At 44.8% G+C, this 26,330-nt stretch overlaps 1 protein-coding gene across 1 annotated transcript in view; it reads right to left on the bottom strand.

Moving 5' to 3' along the window:
* The window catches only part of HDDC2 (HD domain containing 2), a 138,157-nt gene that overhangs the window by 15,370 nt on the left and 96,457 nt on the right, over positions 1–26,330 (bottom strand). Inside the window, exons 2-3 of the mRNA XM_069726094.1 lie at positions 15,160–15,281; positions 11,837–11,939 (exon numbers count right to left, since the gene is read on the bottom strand). Of these exons, the coding sequence (XP_069582195.1) occupies positions 11,837–11,939; positions 15,160–15,281 (225 nt within the window). The remainder of the gene's footprint in view (positions 1–11,836; positions 11,940–15,159; positions 15,282–26,330) is intronic.

The raw sequence follows: 26,330 nt of genomic DNA, 5'->3' as shown, positions 1-26,330 counted from the left end.
CACATTGTTTTTCTTTCTGATTGAATTGGAAAACTGCAGCGCTTTTGAAAACTGCAGCAGGTCACTATTTTCAGTGTTTTTTCACCTATAGAAAGCAACGAGTAAGTGCAAAAAAACAGATATCAGGTTTTGCTGAGTAATGCAATAATCTAAGGAAGTGGCATCATGTTTTTTTGGGGGGTGGGGCACTAAACTTTAACAGCATGCACAAGTGACAAAAACGCAATGTGTGAACATAGCCTTTGGCTTGGTATGTGATGTCCAAGAATGGATTGATGCTGGAACCAGTGGTCCAGCCATTTCTCCAAGATGTCTAAGGAGTGGTCTTTCAGTACTGCATCAAACTGTATGTTGCTACTGTGAGCAGCCCGTGTGGCCTAAACATGCTACCATGGCCTGCAGCATCTTGTCTGTTATCTAAGGCTACTTTCACACTTGCGTTTTTAGCATTCCGTCGTTTTGGGCAAAAAACGGATCCTGCAAATGTGCCCGCAGGATGCGTTTTTATCCCATAGACTTGTATTAGCAACGGTACTCGAAAGCGAATGAACAGTGCTCCAGCCGGGTGTAGTAGTATCGAAAAAAATGTTTATTCAGCCATGGTAAAGCAACGTTTCAACCAGAATTTGGTCTTTTTCAAGCATACAAAATAGTACAAATGGCTGGCTTAAATAGTGTGGATACCACACAGGGCACCAATCACCATCAAGTCACAGTCCATATTAAAATACCGTACACAAATACATCACATAACAGACATCAGACATACGTGTGTTAACTAATCCCCAATAACAACATATCCACCATATAAATAAATCAAATAATCCATATATAGATGCAGATCTGTGCTTTATTTATCTTATGTCCAGCAAATCCCCTTGATGCATCATCGTTTCCATGGAGATCTTCACCCAATAGGGCCATTCACATTATGGGCTTCCTGGCCAGCCAGGTCCAATAGAAAATAGCGGCGCCAAGAGGAGAAACAACCTATCCATCCATTCAATATATCATAGCGCCTCTCAAATAGCCAATCCGGCATATCCTTCTATATTTAGTATACCAGCATCATCACCATGCGTCCATAGCTCGGCATTACCGCTGCGTCGCAGATCCTCGTAGAGACCACAGCGCAGGAGCGCCACATTCCAGCCGTGCCTCCATCACATGATCTCAATGAGGACACGCCCAGCAATGACGCGCACATACGTCATACAGCATTGGTCCCATGTGATTCCGACTCAGACCGGTTACCCGGGAGACGTCAGTAAGCAACGAATGCATAGTTCACAAAATGGAAAGAACCTAAAAACGGAAAGAAACCTGAAAAGAGAACATATTTTGTAGAAACAGGGCTGCAGTATATCATAACGCAAACAATGGGAAAGATGATGATGGATAAAAATAAAAAAACGAGGCAAACATAATGGGACAGTCGGGAGATAATATAGTCAAAACAGATATAACATATCCATGTTTTATACACGATATATTCAATGTACAAAATATGTTCCCTTTTCAGATTTCTTTCCGTTTGGTATGTGGCGCGCCTGCGTGAGAGTGTCCGTAAGAAAACATCTATAAAACGCTCTTGTGAACGTATCCCGTTTGTGTCAACTTACAACTCAGCTAGTAATTGCATTAGTGAGATCCTAAAAAAACATTGGGTCCTTTTGCAACGTAGTTTACCTCTAGTAACAGGTTTGAAATCACTTCCTATGATGTCATATAGGAGGGGAAGTAATTTGGGTGACAAATTGGTTAGATCAGATATTGGTACATCAAAGATTTCATCCCAACAGACTTTGAGCGCGCCAAGAAATGGGAATTTTCCATGTCTTGGCTGTGCCTGTTGCAATAACATGTTGAAAGGGGAGTTTTTCTGTCATCCCCATACCGGGAAGAAGATTTACTTGAAAGAGAGATACACATGTGCATCGAGTTATGTTATCTATATGATCACTTGCCCGTGTGGTCTGACCTCTATAAGGGAGACCACTATGGAAGTGAGGGCCCGTATCAGTAAACATAAAAGTACCATCAGGACGGGACTTAATGAATTACCGGTCCCCAAGCACTTCATAGAGAGTAAACATTCGGTAAACCAACTGAGATTTAGAGTTATAGACAGTGTTCCAACGCTAAGGAGGGGAGGGGATAGATTACAGATACTTAAAAAAAAGGAAATGAGATGGATTTATAACCCAGGGGCCTAAATATAGACTTAATTTGCAGATGTGTACCCCTTAATAGGATGGTTCCTCTCTCTTAGGGTTAATGTCGTTATCATTTCTATGATGTTTTTAAGACATTGGTGTTTTTACTTGTTTTTTTATTATTATGTTTTTGTCTTGTTAAATATAGGCTATGAATGTGACAGTCGGTGGACGGAGGGTTTACGACAATTCTAGAGTTGGATTATGTGTACAATTGGTACATTGAATATATCGTATATAAAACATGGCTATATTATATGTCCCGACTGTCCCATTATGTTTGCCGCGTTTTTTTATTTTTATCCAACATCATCTTTCCCATTGTTTGCGTTATGATATACTGCAGCCCTGTTTCTACAAAATATGTTCTCTTTTCAGGTTTCTTTCCGTTTTTAGGTTCTTTCCATTTTGTGAACTATGCATTCATTGCTTACTGACGTCTCCCGGGTAACCGGTCTGAGTCGCGATCACATTGGACCGATGCTGTATGACGTATGTGCGCGTCATTGCTGGGCGTGTCCTCATTGAGATCATGTGATGGAGGCACGGCTGGAATGTGGCGCTCCTGCGCTGTGGTCTCTACGAGGATCTGCGACGCAGCGGTAATGCCGAGCTATGGACGCATGGTGATGATGCTGGTATACTAAATATAGAAGGATATGCCGGATTGGCTATTTGAGAGGCTCTATGATATATTGAATGGATGGATAGGTTGTTGCTCCTCTTGGCGCCGCTATTTTCTATTGGACCTGGCTTGCCAGGAAGCCCATAATGTGAATGGACCTAATGGGTGAAGATCTCCATGGAAACAATGATGCATCAAGGGGATTTGCTGGACATAAGATAAATAAAGCACAGATCTGCATCTATATATGGATTATTTGATTTATTTATATGGTGGATATATTGTTATTGGGGATTAGTTAACACACGTATGTCTGATGTCTGTTATGTGATGTATTTGTGTACAGTATTTTAATATGGACTGTGACTTGATGGTGATTGGTGCCCTGTGTGGTATCCACACTATTTAAGCCAGCCATTTGTACTATTTTGTATGCTTGAAAAAGACCAAAATTCTGGTCGAAACGTTGCTTTACCATGGCTGAATAAATATTTTTTTCGATACTACTTACACCTGGCTGGAGCGCTGTTCATTCGCTTTGGATTATCCAGGAAGGTTCCCTGGACATGGAACGGGTGCCCCAATGAGTGAGTGCTGTCAGCCATCTTTCTATTTTCTTTGTATTAGCAACGGATCGCGACGGATTGCCACACGTCGCGTCCGTCGTGCAACGGATCCGTCGTGTTTTGGCGGACTGTTGTCACGAAAAAACGTTCAAGGGAACGTTTTTTCGTACATCGCATCCGCCATTTTCTACCGCGCATGCACGGCCGGAACTCCACCCCCTCCTCCCCGGACTTCAGAACGGGCAGCGGATGCGTTGAAAAACTGCATCCGCTGCCCACGTCGTACACAAATTTCACAATGTGCGTCGGTACGACGCTTGGCGACGGACCCGTACCGACGCTAGTGTGAAAGTAGCCCAACACATCCGGTACATCATTGGTCGGCAATCGCAAAGGTAGCTGCTAGCAGCAGATCATGATTTGCGTGCCCAAATGCATTCAGCATAGCAGAAAATTCCTCCGACAGCCATTAATAATCTCACCGATAACAAGTTAAGGCGTGTGAGTGCATGTTTTTCTGCATGTGGCACTCATACCCCATTACTGAATAAATCGAGGTTTTAAAAACTGCTATATTTTTCATTAAGCATATCATTAAATGGGTTGTCTACTACTTGGACTTCCTAGACTGGACACCCTCTTCATATTCAGTTTGTCAGAAGGTGACACCAGTGATGACAGTGCTGATTGGGTGCCGGGCATCATGTGTTATTCCACTGCATCACAACCCTGGAAACGCGAGTGCCGACATCGCTGGAACCGAGCCGGCATGGGAGGCGAGAATAGGTTTTATTATTTTATCAGGGCCGAGCGTTTAGTTTAAGAAGGGGTTGTCCTAGTAGTGGAAAACCTTTAACTCCTTCTCACAAAAGGACATTGTATTCACATCCTGGAAAGAGGTCCTCAGATGTGTTGGGGGCTCCAAATCGGAGATCCCTCCACACACAGCAGAGATCAGCTATATTATATAACTGGTATCTGCCTCTAACAACCACAGCTGGCACAGCATTCCGATCATCTCTGCAATATAATCGATCTCTAACAAGAGCATTTAATTTGAATATGTGCTGATGGTCATGCGCTCTGGCTCCCAGATCGCAGGGGCCAATGGGTTACTATGACAGTAGGGGGATCTGCTACAGAAATCCTATGAAGCTCAGTTTTTTTACGTATTTTAGTATTTTGTATAAGCGATGAATTGATCGCAGGTTGACTCCTCCAAGGACACTAAAAAAAAAAAAATGAATGTAAAAAATATATATGTATAAAAAAAGTTAAAGGTTTAAATCACCTCCCTTTTCTACATTAAAATAAGAAGAAAAAAAATTGGTGTTACCACATCCGTAAAAGTATGGATGCATTAAAATTTTGAATTAACTCAATTAGTGAACGTTGTAAAATGAAAAAAATATCAAAGCAACAAAATTGTGTTTTGTTTTTGTGAGGTCACCTTCTTGCCCTAAAAAATAGAATTAGTCTTACCAGTAATTCGTTCCTAGGAACCTTCCACGATAGCATCATCAGAGGATGTCTCCCCGCCCTAATGGGGGACAGGAAACAAAAGGTTAAATACTCTCCCCTTCCTGCAACCACCAGTGTTTTTTCGGGACACAGTAGCATGTATAGTTACCACTCAAGTGCAGGAATCATCTAATTAAGAATATCAGATAGGGAGGGAAATTAGTGCTGTCGTGGAAGGTTCCTAGAAACCGAATTACTATTTTCTCCAGTCACCTTCCACGACAGCATCATCGGAGTAATACCAACAACTAATTTCTTTAGGGAGGGATCACAGCCTGCAGAACTCATCTGCCAAATGTTAAATCCCTATTGAAATTTAGTCTACAGTGTCTGGTGAACGAGTGGACAGACAACCAAGTAGCGGCTCTGCATATCTGCTCGGAAGATGCATTCCCTCTCTCCGCCCATGATGCAGATACTGCACGCGTAGAATGAGCATTAAGTGTAGCAGGAGGAGAAAGATTCTGAGATGAATACGCCAGACAGATAGCTTGCTTGATCCAGTTAGCAATCATATTCTTTGCCGCCTTCTTGCCCTTGTTCCGTCCCGCGAACTGAATGAATAGGTTTTGGTCAATCCTCCAATTTTCTGTTTGTTGGAGGTCATATAGGACCACCCTGCAGACATCAAGGTTGTGAAGGATTTCTTCCTGCGCGTTGGAAGGATTTGGGCAGAATGAGGGTAGCACAATATCTTGACCTCTGTGAAAGTCTGAGACTACCTTAGGTACAAAGGAGGGATCTAACCTAAGGACAATACTGTCTGTAGTGATAGTTAGATAAGGTTCCTGTATCGATAAGGCTTGTAATTCAACTATGCGTCTAGCGGTAGTAATCGTAACTAAGAAGATGGTTTTGAGGGTCAGGTTATTTAAGGTCATGGATGAGAGAGGTTCAAATGTATCTCGGGTTAGACTATATTCAAATCCCAAAGGGGGATCTGACTACGCAGCCTAGGACGAATTCTAGTTGCAGAGGTCATGAAGCGTTTCTACTTTTCTGGAGAGTTTGGATCACTTTATCAGAGAGACCTTTAGTCTTTAAGATCTTGGCTTCAGTAGCCAGGCCGCAAGATTCAATTTGGCTAGATACGGATATAGAAGGGGACCCTGGTGAAGGAGGTCGATCTTCTGAGACAGGAGCAAAGGACCCTCTTGAGCCATGTCCAGCAAGGTGCTGTGCCAGCTTTTCCCTGGCCACATGGGAGCAACTAAGATCATAGTGACTTGATCTATTTGAATCTTCTGTAGTGTTCTCGCCAGCATTAGTATTGGCGGGAAGGCGTACGCCAGGCTGAAGCTCCAAGGATGGGAGAAGGCGTCTATTCCCCGTTCTTCGCTTGCGGGACAGAGAGAAAAGAATGTCTTCACTGTTGCATTTTGGCCATTGACAAACAGGTCTACGTCGGGACTCCCCATCTTAAAAAAAAAACCGCTTCTTTCAACTTTTCTGCTCAGGAAGGGATTTCTTCTTGTCCGTAGCCTTATCTAGGATCTTGGCCAGGACTGAGCAAACACATAATGGCCTTGAAAGGGAATAGCGCACAGTTTAGATTTGGAAGTAAAGTCGCCCCCCCAAGACTTCAGACGATAGTTATCTCCTGGATGAATTGGAGAGGACAGCAGTTCTCGCCGCCACCCGGACCGACTCAGCCAGGAACCCCGTTGCCTTCTGTAGGAGGGGAAGGGAGTCCAGTATCTCCTCTCTAGAAGTAACCTCGAGTAAGGTGACCTTCCAACGTGCGTAGTCAGAGGAATAGCGATCTGGTGACGCATGCTGAGGCTATGTTTGTTTTAAGCAGATTGGTGGAGGTGTCCCAGGATTTTCTTAAGCTCTCGATTTTTCGGTCCATAGGATCATTGAGCTGGGAGGAATCCTCAAAGGGGAGAGCCGTCTTTTTAGCTACCCTAGACATCTGCACATCTACTTTAGGGATTTCCCATAAGGAACCATCCCCATCCAGGGGGAAACATTTTTTTTTTCCGCTCTGAGGGCACACTAAGACCTTTCTCAGAGAAGCCCCACTCCTGTAGGATAAGGTTCTGTACATTCTCATGTATAGGGAACCCCTTCTGATCCCTGGGTTTCAGCCCCCCAAACATCTCGTCTTGTATAAAGTGTTTTACTTCCTCCTCAACCCCCATGGTGCCCCTCACCATACTAATCAGCTCTTCCATATCTTCAGAAGAAAAGTAATATTTCTTATCTGATTTAGGGGTGGAAGTGGAACTCATTCTTCCAAAAATCCTCCGAACCCGAAGTACCGATTTCATCCGAGTCGGAGTCAGATTCCACAGGAGCCACCTTCCTTTTTAAGGAGAAGGGGGTTGTGGTACTGGGGCCTGGGAGAAGGCAGCCATAGAGGTTTGGCCCTTTTGTTTTATGAGGGTCTTGATGCTATCCAGGAGGGAGGGCTGCTCCGTACGTAATACCTCATCTGTGCACGGCTGGCAAAGCTTTTTCTTATGTGTGGAAGGGAGCCTGGAGGCGCAAATACCACACTTGCGACTCGTCTTATCTGTCTTTAGGGCAAGGACCTTTTCTCCTTAACAAGAGAGAGAGAAGGTATACTAAGTAATCCATGTGCTACAAGCACCTGGATAGCAGGGACCATCACCCATCAGCAGATGCAGATAGGGAGGATTTGTCGCCGTCAATGTCAGTGTGTCCACAGTCACAGGGGAACATAGAGAATGGTCTTACCTGGCGGCATCCTCGACCAAGATTTTAAAGAAAACCGAGGTTCCAGCGTCATTCTGTGCTCCTCCCCCCCAGGTCTAATGGGGGGGGGGGAGGAGGGTGGTGGAACGCAAAGAGTACGCCCCACGAGGCAGCTGATTCCAAAGACCCGGCATCTGCCAGCGTCAGCATGGAACGCACCGAAAGTGAACCGGGAGTTTGGGCCAACGTTACTTCCGGTGCGCACGCTCCAAGGAATTAGCAGCACGGAGGTGGAGGATGCCGGGGAGCTACAGGAGGACCCCGGCCATACATCACCGCCCTGGTTTACCTGAGGAGCGCAGGTGGGGCAGGAAGGTCGCGAGTCACACGCACACGTGGAGACGAGAGCAACTACCGGAGAAGGAGAGCAGAGCCCCCGACCCCAGCGGCATTGAAAGGTAACGTGGGATGCTCCAGATTGCCGGCCACGGCAGCACCATCTAAAACCTCTTCATGCCTCATAGGAGACAGGAAAAACACTGGTGGTTGCAGGAAGGGGAGGGTATTTAACCTCTTCTGTTTCCTGTCCCCCACTAGGGCGGTGAGACATCCTCTGACGATGCTGTTGTGGAAGGTGACTGGAGAAATATGTGATAATAAACAATCAAAGGGTCATATTTACACAAAATGTATCACAGAACCATTAGCTCATCGCACAAAAAACAAGCCCTCATTCAGCCACATCGACAAAAAATAAAAAATGTTATGGATGTTGAAAAATGGCGACAAAGAAAAGTATGTTAAAAAAAAGTATTGAACACGTATTTGTAAAGGTGCTAATTCACACAACTTATAGACATCTTTGGCTTGATTTCTTTGCCTGAGTGGATTGGATGGATTGTTAGCATCCGACATCTGGTGAGCATTTCATGTCAACAGCGCCTTAATAAATATATTTACATTTTCCGTATTTTTCGGACCATAAGACGCACTTTTTTCCCCCTCCAAATTTGTGAGAAAAGTGTGGGTGCGTCTTATGGTCGGAATGTAGCATGTGGGGAGGGGGCAGTGGCAGAGTGGGATCGCACTGGGATCACACTTGCAGGAGGCCGGAAAATGTCTCCGCTGCAGGATTCCGGTACTGGGCTAACCACATGGTCCCGATGCTTAAAGTGAAGTGAATATTCATTAGCCGCTTCCCCGCCCACCTGTCAGCAAGGAGCAGCAAACCAATATCCCTTCACTGAAACAGCGGACACACATGGTTTCCCCAGTGCCGGATTCCTGCAGCAGCTGGGGAGATCGGTGTCTGGTGGAGGAGGGGGCAGGAGCAGGGGGCCACAGGAGGGAGGGATGCCGCATACCTGACAGCGCTGGTGCAATGCTGAATACTCTGTAGAGCAGGGGTCCCCAACTCCAGTCCTCAAGGCCCACCAACAGGTCATGTTTTCAGGATTTCCTTTGCATTGCACAGGTGATGCAATTATTACCTGGGCAAGACTAAGGAAATCCTGAAAACATGACATGTTGGTGGGCCTTGAGGACTGGAGTTGGGGACCCCTGCTGTAGAGGACCTGCGCTGAGGTCATGAAGAGGGCGGGCTGGAGCATCACATGACCGCACAAAGCCCTTCCTCTTCATGATGTCAAAACAGGTCCTGCAGACACCTCACTACAAACAGTGCAGCTTCGCCTTTCATGATCTGTGGGGAGGTCATAAAAGGGAGGGCACTGTGCGGTCATGGCTGGCTGCAAGACCTGCACTGAGCACAGCCTGTACAAGAAAGAAAGAATTAAAAGGTTAGTCATTACATAACATAAAAATGCACTCTGACACTCCTGTGGTGGACTATAACTCCGAGCATGCCATAGCATCTGCAGGACATGCTGGATAGTTCTCCCATGGGATCTCTTAAAGCAGCACTCCAGTGTTCTTTTTCAGTGCTGGAGTGGGGCTTTAAATATAAGCCCTGTGCCCCCATTCTTATACTCACCCTCCAGTGTCTTCACATAGTACTTTACAGGCACCACATTGGTCCCACAGCACCATCTTCTACCCGCAGCTTCCAACATAATAGCATATTATATATAATAACACCACTTCTAAGTCTAACCTCTATTGTTGGTAAAATATTTGAAGGGTTTCTGAGGGATGTTATTCTGGATTATCTCAATGAGAATAACTGTTTAACTCCATATCAGCATGGGTTTATGAGAAATAGCTCCTGTCAAACCAATCTAATCAGTTTTTATGAAGAGGTAAGCTATAGGCTGGACCACGGTGAGTCATTGGACGTGGTATATCTCGATTTTTCCAAAGCGTTTGATACTGTGCCGCACAAGAGGTTGGTACACAAAATGAGAATGCTTGGTCTGGGGGAAAATGTGTGTAAATGGGTTAGTAACTGGCTTAGTGATAGAAAGCAGAGGGTGGTTATAAATGGTATAGTCTCTAACTGGGTCGCTGTGACCAGTGGGGTACCGCAAGGGTCAGTATTGGGACCTGTTCTCTTCAACATATTCATTAATGATCCAGTAGAAGGTTTACACAGTAAAATATCGATATTTGCAGATGATACAAAACTATGTAAAGCAGTTAATACAAGAGAAGATAGTATTCTGCTACAGATGGATCTGGATAAGTTGGAAACTTGGGCTGAAAGGTGGCAGATGAGGTTTAACAATGATAAATGTAAGGTTATACACATGGGAAGAAGGAATCAATATCACCATTACACACTGAATGGGAAACCACTGGGTAAATCTGACAGGGAGAAGGACTTGGGGATCCTAGTTAATGATAAACTTACCTGGAGCAGCCAGTGCCAGGCAGCAGCTGCCAAGGCAAACAGGATCATGGGGTGCATTAAAAGAGGTCTGGATACACATGATGAGAGCATTATACTGCCTCTGTACAAATCCCTAGTTAGACCGCACATGGAGTACTGTGTCCAGTTTTGGGCACCGGTGCTCAAGAAGGATATAATGGAACTAGAGAGAGTACAAAGGAGGGCAACAAAATTAATAAAGGGGATGGGAGAACTACAATACCCAGATAGATTAGCGAAATTAGGATTATTTAGTCTAGAAAAAAGACGACTGAGGGGCGATCTAATAACCATGTATAAGTATATAAGGGGACAATACAAATATCTCGCTGAGGATCTGTTTATACCAAGGAAGGTGACGGGCACAAGGGGGCATTCTTTGCGTCTGGAGGAGAGAAGGTTTTTCCACCAACATAGAAGAGGATTCTTTACTGTTAGGGCAGTGAGAATCTGGAATTGCTTGCCTGAGGAGGTGGTGATGGCGAACTCAGTCGAGGGGTTCAAGAGAGGCCTGGATGTCTTCCTGGAGCAGAACAATATTGTATCATACAATTAGGTTCTGTAGAAGGACGTAGATCTGGGGATTTATTATGATGGAATATAGGCTGAACTGGATGGACAAATGTCTTTTTTCGGCCTTACTAACTATGCTACTATACATATAATAGTATGTTATTTATGTTAATAAATATTTTACCACATTTTTTGCTTCAAATATATTTTTCCCTATTTTCTACCTCTAAAGCCTGGGTGCGTCTTATAGCCCTAAAAATACGGTATAGTTTTAATTTTGCTTAAAAACTATAAGTTCCCTGGTCAACAAGGTTTTAAACTCCCAAACCCCCTTTATTTTCGTTTTTAGCTCCTTTTCTGTCATATTTGTGGTTATTATCTACATCCTGAAGTTCCTTTATTTTTACAGTAAAGGGCATCATAACTCTGGACCAGACCTCAATTAGAGGACAGTAAAACTTTCACACTCCTTATATGTTAACAGCACCAATATTTAGGGAGACATCGGTTTCTTTCCTTCCCATATTGATGGTTCTGCTTCACGTCACTTGTCTTATTGCTGCACTATTCTGTGTCCTGTTGTGTATAAATGTGTGACTTTCGATCCAGTCTTATTCTATGTCTGATGAGACCTGAGTAATCTAGAAAGCTGCTAAGTTACCAACTTTATAGTTAGTTATTAAAATGTATAAACCACCGAGGACTCAATTTTTTATATTTTTATTTATTTTTAATAATATTAACAGCATGTAAAGACATGCAACTTAGCTAATCACTTTGAGGCGCATTGTCTTCAGTCATGTACAAAGATTACATTTAAGTGGCTTCCAAACCCCTGCTTAGAAATGAAATGTATGCATATATTTGTATATAATTCACATGTTGAGATGGTTGTAAAATCACTTACCTTTTCTTGCCTGTGTTTTTCCTCCTTAGAGATGTTGTCAGCAGGCGCTATGTCCCCCACAATACACTCAGCCATGTCATGCACAAGAGCAAGCTTTATACACCTAGAATTAAGAAACATACTCTAGTTGTAGGGCAGGATATATGTAACCACGCATCTATAACTGCCTGTGTATTGATGAATACTGCTTCAGCTGTCCTCCTTTTTGTGCTTTTGTGGTTTAAGGCCCTTTTTAATCTTCTTGTCTATATTAATGTGTATTTTGAACATTTGGTGAAAATAAAGTATTTTTTTTTTTCATTTAAATTTTCTTGATCAGTATGTGGTTTATCTAGCACAGGATCAGTATGCTTAAATAACATAAAGGGAATATTAAAATGGTAAAATAAAAAACGTCATAAAAAAAACAAAAAAAACTACTGAGCGCCCGCAACTATATGACACTAACCTTGAGCATATTCAGTAAAAACAATACAGTAATATATGCAGATTACTACAGTATATTTTTACTGTCACTAATTTAAATTACCGTATATACTCGAGTAAGCCGACCCGAGTATAAGCCGACCCCCCTAATTTTGCCACAAAAACTGGGAAAACTTAATGACTCGAGTATAAGCCTAGAGTGGAAAATGCAGCAGCTACCGGTAAATTTGAAAAATAAAAATAGATGCCAATAAAAGTAAAATTAATTGAGACATCAGTATTTTAAGTGTTTTTGAATATCCATATTGAATCAGGAGCCCCATATAACGCTCCATACAGTTCATGTTGGGCCCCATAAGATGCTCCATATAAAATACGCCCCATATAATGCTCCATACAGTGTATGATGGGCTCCATAAGATGCTCCATATTAAAATATGCCCCATATAATGCTGCACAAATGTTGATTATGGCTCCATAAGATGCTCCATAGACCCATTTGCCCCGTATAATGCTGCACAAATACGGATTATGGCCTCATAAGATGCTCCATAGAGATATTTGCCCCATATAATGCTGCACATGGCCCCATAAGATGCTCCATACAGATATTTGCCCCATATGCTGTTGCTGTGATTAAAAAAAAAAAAAAAAATCACATACTCACCTCTCAGGCCCCCAGCACTTGCTATACTCACCTTTCCCGTTCCACCGACGGCCACCGCTGTGTCTTCCCCGTACTCTGCACTGACTGTTCAGGCAGAGGGCGGCGCGCAATAATTGCGTCATCGCACCCTCTGACCTGAGCAACAGTGCAGAGGACGCAGAAGACAGCAGCGCCGACGGTGGAACAGGTGAATATCGCGCACTGCGTTATACTCACCTGCTCCTGGCGCGGTCCCTGCATGTCTATTCCCTGGCGCCGGCAGCTTCTTCCTGTAGTGAGCGGTCACATGGTACCGCTCATTACAGTAATGAATATGAGGCTCCACCCCTATGGGAGTGGAGTTCATATTCATTACTGTAATGAGCGGTACCATGTGACCGTTCACTACAGGAAGAAGCTGTCAGCGCCCGGAGAACCAGGGACGGCGCCAGGAGCATGTGAGTATTATTAGACCGTTGCCGCTCCCCCTTCCCTGCCGACCCCTGGGTATGACTCGAGTATAAGCCGAGATGGGCAATTTCAGTCTAAAAAAATTGGCTGAAATGCTCGGCTTATACTCGAGTGTACACAGTATTTTTTTTTATTCTTTTCATACACACAAAAACAACAACAACTGGAGGCCGATCATTGATATGTGACGCTGATCAGCACTCAGTGGCTGTTGGACGCACAAGATTATTTTTTTCTGCTGTGCTCTCTGACACTAACCCTGACTTTATTCAGTAAAAAATGCTGTAGTATGAGCCGATTACTACAATATATTTTTTATTGCCCCTTATCTAGTCCTCTCAACTAATCTACATTATTTTTTATTTAATTTTTTCCACAGAAAAAAAACAAAAGAAAAAACAACCGGATGCTGATCAGTGATGTGCGTCACTGACCAGCGCTCAATGACTGTAAAGACGAATGCACGTATGTGGAGCAAAGAGGCGAAAAAAAAGTCCTTGCTAAAATCAGGATGTATTAACAACAACAAAAAAAAAACGAGAAATCAAGTACTGATCAGCGATCAAGTACTGATTAGTGCTCGATGGCAAAAAGGGGAGGTCGGATGGATTAGGAAAAATCAGGCATTAGGAACGTTTTTTTTTCCAGGAATCGCAGCAGTGATGGCACAGGATTGAAAAAGCTTGTGGCAACACAAGGCTCAGCACAGCAGGACAGAGCAGCACAGTGACCGCTCTACAACATCCCCAAGCTGGAATGAAGCACAGAGCGGTCACTGTGGGGTCAGAATGTGTCTGTTCACTCTGATTGGGGCAATCGGCATCATCATCTGATCGCAGCAATCAGTGATGAGTCTGGCGATGCTGGCACTATTAGACTCCAGCCTATGATCGGTCCTGTTATAGCACTGATCATAGGCTGAACATTAATGTTTCAGGCAATGTCATTGCCTGAAACACTGAAAACTGTGATTGGCTGTTCAGAATTGAACAGCCAATCACAGAGATCGTAGTTGCGGAGAGGGCAACGGAATCCACCGTGACGACAAGCCCAGGTGTCCTGCAGGCACCTTAAGGCGATCACTGTGACTGCGGTCACAGTGCCACATTTTAGCCATGACGTACCCAGTACATACAAGGTTGGCAAGTCACTCCCAACACATACTTGGTATGTCCAAGGTCTGGATGGGGTTAAAGAGAACCCATCTGCATGATTTTCTAAGTAAAGACAAGACAAATGGCGCTGTAATACCGCTGTACCGATAGGGTACAGTCAGAACTACGTGCACCGAAAAATAATTAGCAGAAAACTTCAAATTGTGATTAAGGAACAACAACAAAACAGATTTCTTCCCAAAGGTATCAATGTAATCAGTATTACAGCAACATTTCAGTCTTGTTTTTACTGTACAACACCGTGCTGACTGGCTGTCTTTAATAGTGTAGGTTGACAAATGACAGTGCTCATTTCAATATCAGATAGCTCCAGCACATGTCCATATCACACACACAACCACTCAAGTCTGCAATATGCTTGTGTGATAGTTGTCCAATTCCTTTATTCTTTAACCTTTACGTTCCAAACTGATTGCATTTTGATGTGGGTAGAATCATATCAACTCTCCACATTAGACTGTAATCCAGTTCAATTAGACATTAAACTGTGAATGAACCCGTGAATCTCCGCTGGAGCCACAGACAGTTATAATGCCAGATTTAGCCAACACAGCTTCCATCACACATGGAATGACTAGGAGCCACTACATCTTACAGTACCATACCTATCCTTGTTTAGTCTCTTGTCTTCAGTTAACATTGCCATGACTGCCATCCTATACATATGATCTGACACGCTCTCTGGCTTCTCCACTTTGCGGTATACCCATCCAGTTCTTGGGACTCTCTGCAAATAAAAACTGAAGTTATTTCTGGGCTTCCATCAGCGGGTACTAATGTAACAAAGAAATAAATAATACAAAAATGAAAACAATGTTATGGTCTCAAATATCGTTAAAAAGGCTTTAAATTGAATAGTGTAAAATGGAAAAAAAGAGCCTGATCGATCAAACAGAAAAAATTACTGACTGCTCTTCAGTCAGTAATATCTGAGAGCGGCATTTAACTCACGCTTTCTGGAAACATGTCGTAAATTCCGCCCATCGGTTGACCCCGTCACATGATTGCAGGTCACTGATGGGTTGGCATGACAACCAGAGGTCTGCAGCAGACCTCTATGGTTGTCATTGCCAGATTCCTATGAGCACCGCCCCCTGTGGTCGGCACTCATAGCAAGTGGGCATTTCTGCTACACACAGCCAATCTGATCATCGCCTGCATGTAGCAGAAGTGATCAAAGTAGTACAGCTTCTTTAGAGGTGATCCGATGGCGTCACTATCACCTGCGCAATAGCAGTTATTGGATCACCTCAATATACACCGATAGAGGCTACTGCACAGGTGTGGTGGGCGCCATTTTCAAATGGATTTTTTTCTTTTTAATATCAGAACCTCAAGCACATTAATTATATATACAGTAATTATGACAATATGCTGCAGAGCAGGTGCCACGGCTGGCACCTGCCTGCAGGTTTATTGTTTTTTTACAGTATCTACTATATAATTGTCTATGGGTCACTTCCATCTGTCTGTCACGGATATTCATTGGTCGCGGCCTCTGTCTGTCATGGAATCCAAGTCGCTGATTGGTCTCACCAGCTGCCTGTCATGGCTGCCACGACCAATCAGCGACAGCGACAGTCCGATTAGTCCCTCCCCTGCAGTCAGCGCCCGCTCCATACTCCCCGCAGTCACCGCTCACACAGGGTTAATGCCAGCAGTAACGGACCACGTTATGCCGCGGGTAACTCACTCAGTTACCGCCGCTATTAACCCTGTGTGACCAAGTTTTTACCATTGATGCTGCTTATGCAGCATCAATTGTAAAAACATCTAATGTTAAAAATAATTAAAAAAAAACAAACATTATATACTCACCTTTCGTGAAGCTCCGGTGACCACTCCATGCAAGCGACAGGTTCCAGTGCCAAGGATGGTATGGGAGAAGGACCTGCCATGACGTCACGGTCATGTGACCGAACTACAAGGGGCCCTCGGAAGGTGAGTATATGTTTATTTTTTAACCTGTGACATACTTGGCTGGCAATATACTACGTCGGCTGGGCAATATACTACGTCGGCTGGGCAATATACTACGTCGGCTGGGCAATATACTACGTGGGCTGCGCCATATATTACGTGGACATGCATATTCTAGAATACCCGATGCGTTAGAATCGGGCCACCATCTAGTGCACATATATTCATTATGCAAACTAGGGGACAGGTCAGTGACCTGTCAGAAGCCATACAGATGAATACCTAATCAGAGCACCACATGCAGACCCCACAGGCCGCCCCCAGAGCACGAGCATATCATTAACTCTAAACTGAAAATAAAGATTATAGAACCACAAGACGGATTTAATCAACCAACGTATCATTGTAATCAGTATAACGGCCCTGCCCTGACACTGTCTGTAGGTTACTGTGCACAATCCTGCCGACAGGTTCCCTTATAGAGAAATTGTCATGTACCTCTGCCCTATGGGACAGACTGTGAAAGTGTTGCCATCTCTTCTCCACTTTTTGGTGTAATCTCTTGAAAAATTTAGTGCCAAATATCGACAACACATTGATGTGATTATATATACACAATGTATAGGGACAGCAGTGTAGTTTAGCCATCTATATAGCCCGCTGTATATAGAGGTGTACTAGGTAGAAGCTCCCCCTGTGTATGGCAATGGCCGGGTCACTGTATATATACCTATATAGCCCGCTGTATATGGAGGTGCACTAGGTAGAAGTTCCCCCTGTGTATGGCTATGGCCGGGTTACTGTATATATACCCCGCTGTATATGGAGGAGTACTAGGTAGAAGCTCCCCCTGTGTATGGCTATGGCTGGGTTACTGTATATATACCTATATAGCCCGCTGTATATGGAGGGTGCACTAGGTAGAAGCTCCCCGTGTATGGCTATGGCCGGGTTACTGTATATATACCCCGCTGTATATGGAGGAGTACTAGGTAGAAGCTCCCCTGTGTATGGCTGTGGCCGGGGTACTGTATATATACCCCGCTGTATATGGAGGAGTACTAGGTAGAAGCTCCCACTGTGTAAGGCTGTGGCCAGGTTACTGTATATATACCCAGCTGTATATGGAGGTGTACTAGGTAGAAGCTCCCCCTGTGTAAGGCTGTGGCCAGGTTACTGTATATATACCCAGCTGTATATGGAGGAGTACTAGGTAGAAGCTCCCCCTGTGTATGGCTGTGGCCAGGTTACTGTATATATGCCCCGCTGTATATGGAGGTGCACTAGGTAGAAGCTCCCCCTGTGTATGGCTATGGCAGGGTTACTGTATATATAGCCCGCTGTATATGGAGGAGTATTAGCTAGAAGCTCCCCCTGTGTACGGCTGTGGCCGGGTTACTGTATGGATACCTATAGCCCGCTGTATATGGAGGTGCACTAGGTAGAAGCTCCCCCTGTGTATGGCTGTGGCCGGGTTATTGTATATATACCCCGCTGTATATGGAGGTGCACTGGGTAGAAGCTCCCCCTGTGTATGGCTATGGCAGGGTTACTGTATTTATAGCCCACTGTATATAGAGGAGTACTAGCTAGAAGCTCCCCCTGTGTATGGCTGTGGCCGGGTTACTGTATATATACCCCGCTGTATATGGAGGTGCAATAGGTAGAAGTTCCCCCTGTGTATGGCTGGGTTAATGTATATATACCCCACCGTATATGGAGGAGTACTAGGTAGAAGCTCCCCCTGTGTATGGCTATGGCCGGGTTATTGTATATATACCTATATAGCCCGCTGTATATGGAGGTGCACTAGGTAGAAGCTCCCCCTGTGTATTGCTAAGGCTGGGTTACTGTATATATACACCTATATAGCCCGCTGTATATGGAGGTGCACTAGGTAGAAGCTCCCCGTGTATGGCTAGGGCCGGGTTACTGTATATATACCCCGCTGTATATGGAGTACTAGGTAGAAGCTCCCCCTGTGTATGGCTATGGCTGGGTTACTGTATATATACCTATATAGCCCGCTGTATATGGAGGGTGCAATAGGTGCATATATATACCCCGCTGTATATGGAGGTGCAATAGGTAGAAGCTCCCCTGTGTATGGCTATGGCCAGGTTACTGTATATATACCCAGCTGTATATGGAGGTGTACTAGGTAGAAGCTCCCCCTGTGTAAGGCTGTGGCCAGGTTACTGTATATTTACCCAGCTGTATATGGAGGAGTACTAGGTAGTAGCTCCCCCTGTGTATGGCTATGGCCAGGTTACTGTATATATGCCCCGCTGTATATGGAGGTGCACTAGGTAGAAGCTCCCCCTGTGTATGGCTATGGCAGGGTTACTGTATATATAGCCCGCTGTATATGGAGGAGTATCAGCTAGAAGCTCCCCCTGTGTACGGCTGTGGCCGGGTTACTGTATGGATACCTATAGCCCGCTGTATATGGAGGTGCACTAGGTAGAAGCTCCCCCTGTGTATGGCTGTGGCCGGGTTATTGTATATATACCCCGCTGTATATGGAGGTGCACTGGGTAGAAGCTCCCCCTGTGTATGGCTATGGCAGGGTTACTGTATTTATAGCCCACTGTATATAGAGGAGTACTAGCTAGAAGCTCCCCCTGTGTATGGCTGTGGCCGGGTTACTGTATATATACCCCGCTGTATATGGAGGTGCAATAGGTAGAAGCTCCCCCTGTGTATGGCTGTGGCCGGGTTACTGTGTATATACCCCGCTGTATATGGAGGTGCACTAGGTAGAAGCTCCCGCTGTGTATGGCTGTGGCCAGGTTACTGTATATATACCCCGCTGTATATGGAGGTGCACTAGGTAGAAGATCCCCCTGTGTATGGCTATGGCCAGGTTACTGTATCTATACCCCGCTGTATATGGAGGTGCACTAGGTAGAAGCTCCCCGTGTATGGCTATGGCCGGGTTACTGTATATATACCCCGCTGTATATGGAGTACTAGGTAGAAGCTCCCCCTGTGTATGGCTATGGCTGGGTTACTGTATATATACCTATATAGCCCGCTGTATATGGAGGGTGCACTAGGTAGAAGCTCCCCTGTGTATGGCTATGGCCAGGTTACTGTATATATACCCAGCTGTATATGGAGGTGTACTAGGTAGAAGCTCCCCCTGTGTAAGGCTGTGGCCAGGTTACTGTATATTTACCCAGCTGTATATGGAGGAGTACTAGGTAGTAGCTCCCCCTGTGTATGGCTATGGCCAGGTTACTGTATATATGCCCCGCTGTATATGGAGGTGCACTAGGTAGAAGCTCCCCCTGTGTATGGCTATGGCAGGGTTACTGTATATATAGCCCGCTGTATATGGAGGAGTATCAGCTAGAAGCTCCCCCTGTGTACGGCTGTGGCCGGGTTACTGTATGGATACCTATAGCCCGCTGTATATGGAGGTGCACTAGGTAGAAGCTCCCCCTGTGTATGGCTGTGGCCGGGTTATTGTATATATACCCCGCTGTATATGGAGGTGCACTGGGTAGAAGCTCCCCCTGTGTATGGCTATGGCAGGGTTACTGTATTTATAGCCCACTGTATATAGAGGAGTACTAGCTAGAAGCTCCCCCTGTGTATGGCTGTGGCCGGGTTACTGTATATATACCCCGCTGTATATGGAGGTGCAATAGGTAGAAGCTCCCCCTGTGTATGGCTGTGGCCGGGTTACTGTGTATATACCCCGCTGTATATGGAGGTGCACTAGGTAGAAGCTCCCGCTGTGTATGGCTGTGGCCAGGTTACTGTATATATACCCCGCTGTATATGGAGGTGCACTAGGTAGAAGATCCCCCTGTGTATGGCTATGGCCAGGTTACTGTATCTATACCCCGCTGTATATGGAGGTGCACTAGGTAGAAGCTCCCCGTGTATGGCTATGGCCGGGTTACTGTATATATACCCCGCTGTATATGGAGTACTAGGTAGAAGCTCCCCCTGTGTATGGCTATGGCTGGGTTACTGTATATATACCTATATAGCCCGCTGTATATGGAGGGTGCACTAGGTAGAAGCTCCCCTGTGTATGGCTATGGCCAGGTTACTGTATATATACCCAGCTGTATATGGAGGTGTACTAGGTAGAAGCTCCCCCTGTGTATGGCTGTGGCCAGGTTACTGTATATTTACCCAGCTGTATATGGAGGAGTACTAGGTAGTAGCTCCCCCTGTGTATGGCTATGGCCAGGTTACTGTATATATGCCCCGCTGTATATGGAGGTGCACTAGGTAGAAGCTCCCCCTGTGTATGGCTATGGCAGGGTTACTGTATATATAGCCCGCTGTATATGGAGGAGTATCAGCTAGAAGCTCCCCCTGTGTACGGCTGTGGCCGGGTTACTGTATGGATACCTATAGCCCGCTGTATATGGAGGTGCACTAGGTAGAAGCTCCCCGTGTGTATGGCTGTGGCCGGGTTATTGTATATATACCCCGCTGTATATGGAGGTGCACTGGGTAGAAGCTCCCCCTGTGTATGGCTATGGCAGGGTTACTGTATTTATAGCCCACTGTATATAGAGGAGTACTAGCTAGAAGCTCCCCCTGTGTATGGCTGTGGCCGGGTTACTGTATATATACCCCGCTGTATATGGAGGTGCAATAGGTAGAAGCTCCCCCTGTGTATGGCTGTGGCCGGGTTACTGTGTATATACCCCGCTGTATATGGAGGTGCACTAGGTAGAAGCTCCCGCTGTGTATGGCTGTGGCCAGGTTACTGTATATATACCCCGCTGTATATGGAGGTGCACTAGGTAGAAGATCCCCCTGTGTATGGCTATGGCCAGGTTACTGTATCTATACCCCGCTGTGTATGGAGTACTAGGTAGAAGCTCCCCCTGTGTATGGCTATGGCTGGGTTACTGTATATATACCTATATAGCCCGCTGTATATGGAGGGTGCACTAGGTAGAAGCTCCCCTGTGTATGGCTATGGCCAGGTTACTGTATATATACCCAGCTGTATATGGAGGTGTACTAGGTAGAAGCTCCCCCTGTGTAAGGCTGTGGCCAGGTTACTGTATATTTACCCAGCTGTATATGGAGGAGTACTAGGTAGAAGCTCCCCCTGTGTATGGCTATGGCCAGGTTACTGTATATATGCCCCGCTGTATATGGAGGTGCACTAGGTAGAAGCTCCCCCTGTGTATGGCTATGGCAGGGTTACTGTATATATAGCCCGCTGTATATGGAGGAGTATTAGCTAGAAGCTCCCCCTGTGTACGGCTGTGGCCGGGTTAGTGTATGGATACCTATAGCCCGCTGTATATGGAGGTGCACTAGGTAGAAGCTCCCCCTGTGTATGGCTATGGCAGGCTTACTGTATTTATAGCCCACTGTATATAGAGGAGTACTAGCTAGAAGCTCCCCCTGTGTATGGCTGTGGCCGGGTTACTGTATATATACCCCGCTGTATATGGAGGTGCAATAGGTAGAAGCTCCCCCTGTGTATGGCTGTGGCCGGGTTACTGTGTATATACCCCGCTGTATATGGAGGTGCACTAGGTAGAAGCTCCCGCTGTGTATGGCTGTGGCCAGGTTACTGTATATATACCCCGCTGTATATGGAGGTGCACTAGGTAGAAGATCCCCCTGTGTATGGCTATGGCCAGGTTACTGTATCTATACCCCGCTGTGTATGGAGGTGCACTAGGTAGAAGCTCCCACTGTTTATGGCTATGGCCAGGTTACTGTATACAGTCATGGCCAAAAGTATTAACACCCCTGCAATTCTGTCAGATAATACTCAGTTTCTTCCTGAAAATGATTGCAAACACAAATTATTTGGTATTATTATCTTCATTTAACTTGTCTTAAATGAAAAAACACAAAAAGAATTGTCCTAAAGCCAAATTGGATAGAATTCCACACCAAACAAAAAATGGGGTGGACAAAAGTATTGGCACTGTTCGAAAAATCATGTGATGCTTCTCTAATTTGTGTAATTAAAAGCACCTGTAACTTACCTGTGGCACCTAACAGGTGTTGGCAATAACTAAATCACACTTACAGCCAGTTGACATGAATTAAAGTTGACTCAACCTCTGTCCTGTGTCCTTGTGTACCACATTGAGCATGGAGAAAAGAAAGAAGACCAAAGAACTGTCTGAGGACTTGAGAAACCAAATTGTGAGGAAGCATGAGCAATCTCAAGGCTACAAGTCCATCTCCAAAGACCTGAATGTTCCTGTGTCTACCGTGCGCAGTGTCATCAAAAAGTTTAAAGCCCATGGCACTGTGGCTAACCTCCCTAGATGTGGACGGAAAAGAAAAATTGACAAGAGATTTCAACGCAAGATTGTGCGGATGTTGGATAAAGAACCTCGACTAACATCCAAACAAGTTCAAGCTGCCCTGCAGTCCGAGGGTAGAACAGTGTCAACCCGTACTATCCATCGGCATCTGTATGAAAAGGGACTGTATGGTAGGAGACCCAGGAAGACCCCACTTCTTACCCCGAGACATAAAAAAGCCAGGCTGGAGTTTGCCAAAACTTACCTGAAAAAGCCTAAAACGTTTTGGAAGAATGTTCTCTGGTCAGATGAGACAAAAGTAGAGGTTTTTGGGCAAAGACATCAACATAGAGTTTACAGGAGAAAAAAGAGGCATTCAAAGAAAAGAACACGGTCCCTACAGTCAAACATGGTGGAGGTTCCCTGATGTTTTGGGGTTGCTTTGCTGCCTCTGGCACTGGACTGCTTGACCGTGTGCATGGCATTATGAAGTCTGAAGACTACCAACAAATTTTGCAGCATAATGTAGGGCCCAGTGTGAGAAAGCTGGGTCTCCCTCAGAGGTCATGGGTCTTCCAGCAGGACAGTGACCCAAAACACACTTCAAAAAGCACTAGAAAATGGTTTGAGAGAAAGCACTGGAGACTTCTAAGGTGGCCAGCAATGAGTCCAGACCTGAATCCCATAGAACACCTGTGGAGAGATCTAAAAATGGCAGTTTGGAGAAGTCACCCTTCAAATATCAGGGACCTGGAGCAGTTTGCCAAAGAAGAATGGTCTAAAATTCCAGCAGAGCATTGTAAGAAACTCATTGATGGTTACCGGAAGTGGTTGGTCGCAGTTATTTTGGCTAAAGGTTGTGCAACCAAGTATTAGGCCGAGGGTGCCAATACTTTTGTCTGGCCCATTTTTAGAGTTTTGTGTGAAATGATCAATGTTTTGCTTTTTGCTTTATTCTCTTTTGTGTTTTCTTCATTTAAGACAATTAAATGAAGATAATAATACCAAAGAATGTGTTTGCAATCATTTTCAGGAAGAAACTGAGTATTATCTGACAGAATTGCAGGGGTGACAATACTTTTGGCCATGACTGTATATACCTATACACCCCACAGTATATGGAGGTGCACTAGGTAGAAGCTCCCCCTGTGTATGGCTGTGGCCGGATTACTGTATATATACACCGCTGTATATGGAGGCGCACTAGGTAGAAGCTCCCCCCGTGTACGGCTATAGCCAGGTTACTGTATATATACACCCAGTTGTATATGGTGCACTAGGTAGAAGCTCCCCCTGTGTATGGCTGTGGCCAGGTTACTGTATATATACCCCGCTGTATATGGAGGTGCACTAGGTAGAAGCTCCCCCTGTGTATGGCTATGGCCGGGTTACTGTATATATACCTATATAGCCCGCTGTATATAGAGGTGTACTAGGTAGAAGCTCCCCCTGTGTATGGCTATGGCCGGGGTACTGTATATATACCTACAGTGCCGGCAAAAAAAATCTTTACACTTGCGCAGCAAAAAAAAAAACTTTACATATAAAATCCACATCATAATTTCACTTTTTAAAAGTGTACACAAAGGGGGAGATAATAAAAAACTGTCTAATATTAAAGCTGGCTTTGTTGCAAATATCAACCAATCAACGCTCAGTTTTCACTTCATTGGTAAAGCGAAAGCTGCACTCTGATTGGTTGTTATGTGCAGCTCAGCCAGTTTTGCTATTAGGCAGTCTTTTATTATCTCCCTCAGTTTTTTTATTATCTCTCACAATGGGTCGAAAGAAGCTTAAAATGAAAGAGAAATCCCGCGCCTTGACTCTGCTCAAGAATGGGGATTCGGTGATTACTGTAGCTAGAGATCTGGGAGTGTCAAGAGAAGCAATTTATCAACTGTTAATTAACAACTTATCAACAAATTATCAACTTAGTTGATAAATTGCTTCTCTTGACACTCCCAGATCTCAAACTACAGCAATCACTGAATCCCCCTTCTCAAGCAGAGTCAAGGGGGAAGCTCCCCCTGTGTATGGCTGTGGCCAGGTTACTGTATATATACCCCGCTGTATATGGAGGAGTACTAGGTAGAAGCTCCCCCTGTGTATGGCTGTGGCCAGGTTACTGTATATATACAGTCATGGCCAAAAGTATTGACACCCCTGCAATTCTGTCAGATAATACTCATTTTCTTCCTGAAAATGATTGCAAACACAAATTATTTGGTATTGTTATCTTTATTTAATTTGTCTTAAATGAAAAAACACAAAAAGAATTGTCCCAAAGCCAAATTGGATATAATTCCACACCAAGCATAAAGAAAGGGGTGGACAAAAGTATTGGCACTGTTAGAAAAATCATATAATGCTTCTCTAATTTGTGTAATTAACAGCACTTGTAACTTACCTGTGGCACCTAACAGGTGTTGGCAATAACTAAATCACACTTGCAGCCAGTTGACATGGATTAAAGTTGACTCAACCTCTGTCCTGTGTCCTTGTGTGTACCACATTGAGTATGGAGAAAAGAAAGAAGACCAAAGAACTGTCTGAGGACTTGAGAAACCAAATTGTGAGGAAGCATGAGCAATCTCAAGGCTACAAGTCCATCTCCAAAGACCTAAATGTTCCTGTGTCTACCGTGCGCAGTGTCATCAAGAAGTTTAAAGCCCATGGCACTGTGGCTAACCTCCCTAGATGTGGACGGAAAAGAAAAATTGACAAGAGATTTCAACGCAAGATTGTGGGGATGTTGGATAAAGAACCTTGACTAACATCCAAGCAAGTTCAAGCTGCCCTGCAGTCCGAGGGTACAACAGTGTCAACCCGTACTATCCGTCGGCATCTGAATGAAAAGGGACTGCATGGTAGGAGACCCAGGAAGACCCCACTTCTTACCCCAAGACATAAAAAAGCCAGGCTGGAGTTTGCCAAAACTTACCTGAAAAAGCCTAAAACGTTTTGGAAGAATGTTCTCTTGTCAGATGAGACAAAAGTAGAGCTTTTTGGGAAAAGGCATCAACATAGAGTTTACAGGAGAAAAAAAGAGGCATTCAAAGAAAAGAACACGGTCCCTACAGTCAAACATGGCGGAGGTACCCTGATGTTTTGGGGTTGCTTTGCTGCCTCTGGCACTGGACTGCTTGACCGTGTGCATGGCATAACGAAGTTTGAAGACTACCAACAAATGTTGCAGCATAATGTAGGGCCCAGTGTGAGAAGCTGGGTCTCCCTCAGAAGTCATGGGTCTTCCAGCAGGACAATGACCCAAAACACACTTCAAAAAGAACTAGAAAATGGTTTGAGAGAAAGCACTGGAGACTTCTAGGGTGGCCAGCAATGAGTCCAGACCTGAATCCCATAGAACACCTGTGGAGAGATCTAAAAATGGCAGTTTGGAGAAGGCACCCTTCAAATATCAGGGGCCTGGAGCAGTTTGCCAAAGAAGAATGGTCTAAAATTCCAGCAGAGCATTGTAAGAAACTCATTGATGGATACAGGAAGTGGTTGGTCGCAGTTAGTTTGGCTAAAGGTTGTGCAACCAAGTATGAGGCTGAGTGTGCCAATACTTTTGTCTGGCCCATTTTTGGAGTTTTGCGTGA

This window comes from Ranitomeya imitator, chromosome 5, assembly GCF_032444005.1.
Source record: "Ranitomeya imitator isolate aRanImi1 chromosome 5, aRanImi1.pri, whole genome shotgun sequence".
Taxonomy (NCBI): domain Eukaryota; kingdom Metazoa; phylum Chordata; class Amphibia; order Anura; family Dendrobatidae; genus Ranitomeya; species Ranitomeya imitator.
The sequence above is the reverse complement of the archived record's forward strand: the minus strand, read 5'-3'. Positions and strand labels throughout refer to the sequence as shown.